Below are 3,657 nucleotides of genomic sequence, written 5' to 3'. Positions count from 1 at the left end.
ATGTCTTCTCAGGGCTCACGACCTGTTAGGAGGGATGCTCCTACTGGTTCGGTGCAGCAGTCTGGTGTTCAGGGTTGCAGTTCTCAGGCACAGGCACCACAGGGGCGTGTCTTTGCACTTGCACCGACTGATGCCTCTTCTGGACCTTCAGTTCTCCGAGGTATCTTTCCTGTGTTTGGTTCTTGGGCTCGTATTCTTTTTGACTTTTATGCATCTTATTCTTTTATTTCATCTTCATTTGCACTTGCATCGGGGTTAGAGGTTAGTTTCATGGATCGGGCATTATCGGTTGATACGCCAATTGGGGTTTCAGTGTCTTTGAACCGAGTTATGAGGGATTGTTCCATTGTGATAGTCGGACGGACGTTTGTGTTTGACCTTATCCTCCTAGAGATGACTAGCTTTGATGTCATTCTTGGAATGGATTGGTTAACATTCTTTCATGCCACGATTGATTGTCTCAGTGGAAGAGTCACAGTTTGTACTCCTGAGGGAGATTATTTCTTTTTCATGGGAGATCGGAGTGATTCCTAGCCTTCATCGTTGTATAGAATTCATGGAAAACGACGTAGTGATTACTTCTTGGCTAGCCTTCAAGCCGAAGAAGATGGTGTTGTGGAAACAGATTACCCGGTGGTTATTCGTGATTTTCTAGACGTGTTTCCAGAGGATCTGACGGAGTTGCCACCACACCGGGAAGTAGAGTTCACTATTGATTTGATGCCCGATACCGCGCCGATTTCTATGGCACCGTATTGTATGGCACCAGTTGAATTGGAAGAGTTGAAAAGACAGCTTGATGATTTGAGGATGAAAGGTTTCATCAGACCAAGTGTGTCACTGTGGGGCGCACCGGTCTTATTTGCTAAGAAGAAAGATGGTTCTTTGAGATTGTGCATTGATTATCAGAAGTTGAATCATTCCACCATCAAGAACAAGTATCCTTTGCCAAGGATAGATGATTTATTTGATCAGTTGAGGGGAGCCAGTTGTTTCTTAAAGATTGACTTGAGTTCTGGCTATTATCAATTGCGGGTTAGGGATGAGGATATCCCGAAGACAGCATTCCTTACACGGTATGGACACTATGAGTTCCTTGTTATGCCTTTTGGCTTGACTAATGCGCCAGCGGCATTCATGGACTTAATGAACCGTGTCTTTCATGATTACTTGGACTAGTTCGTGGTAGTTTTCGTGGATGACATTCTTGTGTACTTATGATCTCGGGAAGAGCACGAGATCCATTTGAGTACTGTTCTATAAATTTTGCGGGAGCACCGATTGTATGCCCAATATGAGAAGTGTGAGTTTTGGCTACAAGAGGTAAAGTTTTTGGGACATGTTGTTTCAGAAGGCAGAGTGTCGGTTGATCCATCAAAGATTGAAGCTGTTTTGAATTGGGAGCAACCCAAGAATGTTTTTGAGATCCGCATTTTTCTTGATCTAGCGGGTTATTACCGGAGATTTGCGAAAGATTTCTCCCATTTGGCAACGTCTATGACCCGTTTGACTCAGAAAGGGATCAAGTTTGTGTGGAATAAAGCTTGTGAGTCATCTTTTCAAGAATTGAAGACAAGGTTGACTACGGCTCTAGTGTTGGTGTTACTTGAGCGTGGCTTAGGTTATGTGATGTATTGTGATGCTTCACATGATGGTTTAGGGTGTGTGTTGATGCAGGGTGGTAGAGTAGTGGCTTGTGGGTCTCGGCAGTTAAAGACTCATGAGTACAACTACCCTACTCATGATTTGGAGTTGGCTGTAGTTGTGTTTGCTTTGAAGTGTTGGAGACACTACTTGTATGATGAGAAATTCGAGGTGTTCTCGGATCATAAAAGTCTCAATTACCTTTTCTCCCAAAAAGACTTGAACAATAGACAGAGACGATGGGTTGAGTACTTGGAGGACTACAACTTTGACTTGCAATATCATCCGGGCAAGGCGAATGTGGTAGCAGACTCCTTAAGCCGAAAATCTCGTGGAACTTTGGCCGGATTAGCCATTCGAAAGTGGAAGATGCTTAATGATCTGGCAGAGATGGGATTGCAGTGTTTCGATGACGAGGTTTGTAGTGAGTCGGCATTCTTATTTAGTCTTGTGGCTCAGCCTACTCTTGTTGTATGAGTGATTGAGTCGCAGAGACAGGATCCGAATTTGGATGCCGTTCACGCTTTGATCTCCAGTGGTGAGATAGTGAAAGATTGGACCTTGCATGAAGATGGAGGTCTACGGTTCAAGGTTTGTTGGTGGTTTCCACAAGTTTTCGTGAGGACGTCTTAAGGGAGTTTCATACTTCCCGCTTTGCAGTTCACCCAGGTAGTACCAAGATGTATCATAATTTGAGACGCCAGTATTAGTGGAACGGGATGAACAATTTGAGACGCCAGTATTGGTGGAACGGGATGAAGAAAGATGTTGTACAGTTTGTGGCTAAGTGCCTTACCTGTCAATAGGTGAAGGCCGAGCATCAAAAATCGGCAGGGTTGTTGCAACCATTACCTGTAGCGCAGTGGAAATGGGAACATATTGCTATGGATTTTGTGACAGGACTTCCAAGGTCACGGAGAGGTAACGAGGCTCTATGGGTCATCATTGACAGATTAACCAAGACGGCTCACTTTTTACCTATTAAGGCAACGGATTACGCAGAAGCGCTTGGTGTTCTTTATGTGAAGGAGATTGTAAGGTTACATGGAGTTCCAGTAACTATTGTTTCGGATAGGGATGCAAAGTTCACTTCCAAGTTTTGGGAAGGACTTCAAGCAGCGTTTGGCTCAGCATTGCACCTGAGTACGACATTCCATCTACAGACGGACGGCCAGTCGAAGCATACTATCCAGATTCTGGAAGATATGCTTCGGGCATGTGTGCTTGATTTGGGAGGCAGTTGGGAGGATCACCTTCCACTTATTGAGTTTGCTTACAACAACAGTTATTAGGCGAGCATTGAAATGGCTCAATTTGAAGAGTTATATGGTAAACCTTGTAGGTTTCCTGTTTGTTGGACTGAGGTAGGCGAGACAGCCGCCTTAGGACCCGACATTGTACTCGAGACTACTGAGAAAATTAAGTTGATCAAATAGAGGTTACTCACAGCTTAGAGTCGACAGAAGAGCTATTCCGATAAACGAAGACGACCGCTAGCTTTTGAAGTGGGAAACCATATTTTTCTGAGAATTTCTCCACGAAAAGGATTGATGAGGTTCGGGAAAAGTGGCAAGTTGTCGCCACGATTTATTGGACCGTTTGAGATTCTGGACCATGTAGGAAAAGTGGCCTATAGACTTGCTTTGCCACCACAGCTGGACAAGGTTCATAATGTTTTTCATGTGTCGATGTTACAGAAGTATGAACCGGATCCACCTCACATTTTGGATTGGGTTGACGTGGATGTTGATGAAGATGTTTCCTATGAAGAGGGACCAGTGCAGATCCTTGACACATGACAGAATGTGTTAAGGGGCAAGACGGTGCAGTTGGTGAAAGTTCTTTGGCGACACCACGGAGTCGAGGAGGCTACTTGGGAGCTTGAGCAGCTGGCTTGCTCCAGGTACCCAGAGTTGTTTTCTTCCCCATGAATGGCTTGATTTCTGGGACGAAATCTTTTTAAGTTGGGGAGACTGTAATGTTTCCAAATTTCAGCATTTTTTTAATTTTTTT

General features: G+C 44.3%; 1 protein-coding gene across 1 annotated transcript; it reads left to right on the top strand.

Annotated features, from left to right (window-relative positions):
• Positions 1 to 3,443, top strand: LOC132313905 (uncharacterized). Its single transcript, XM_059812841.1, has 2 exons — positions 1 to 160; positions 3,265 to 3,443. Exons 1-2 carry the CDS (start codon positions 1 to 3, stop codon positions 3,441 to 3,443), a joined length of 339 nt encoding a protein of 112 aa, XP_059668824.1.
• The last annotated feature ends 214 nt before the right edge of the window (positions 3,444 to 3,657 follow it).

The sequence above is a fragment of the Cornus florida genome, unplaced genomic scaffold, assembly GCF_030987335.1.
Source record: "Cornus florida cultivar Cherokee Brave unplaced genomic scaffold, ASM3098733v1 CherokeeBrave_3.0.0_Hap2_Chr06, whole genome shotgun sequence".
Taxonomy (NCBI): domain Eukaryota; kingdom Viridiplantae; phylum Streptophyta; class Magnoliopsida; order Cornales; family Cornaceae; genus Cornus; species Cornus florida.
This window is presented reverse-complemented; position numbering and strand designations above follow the sequence as displayed.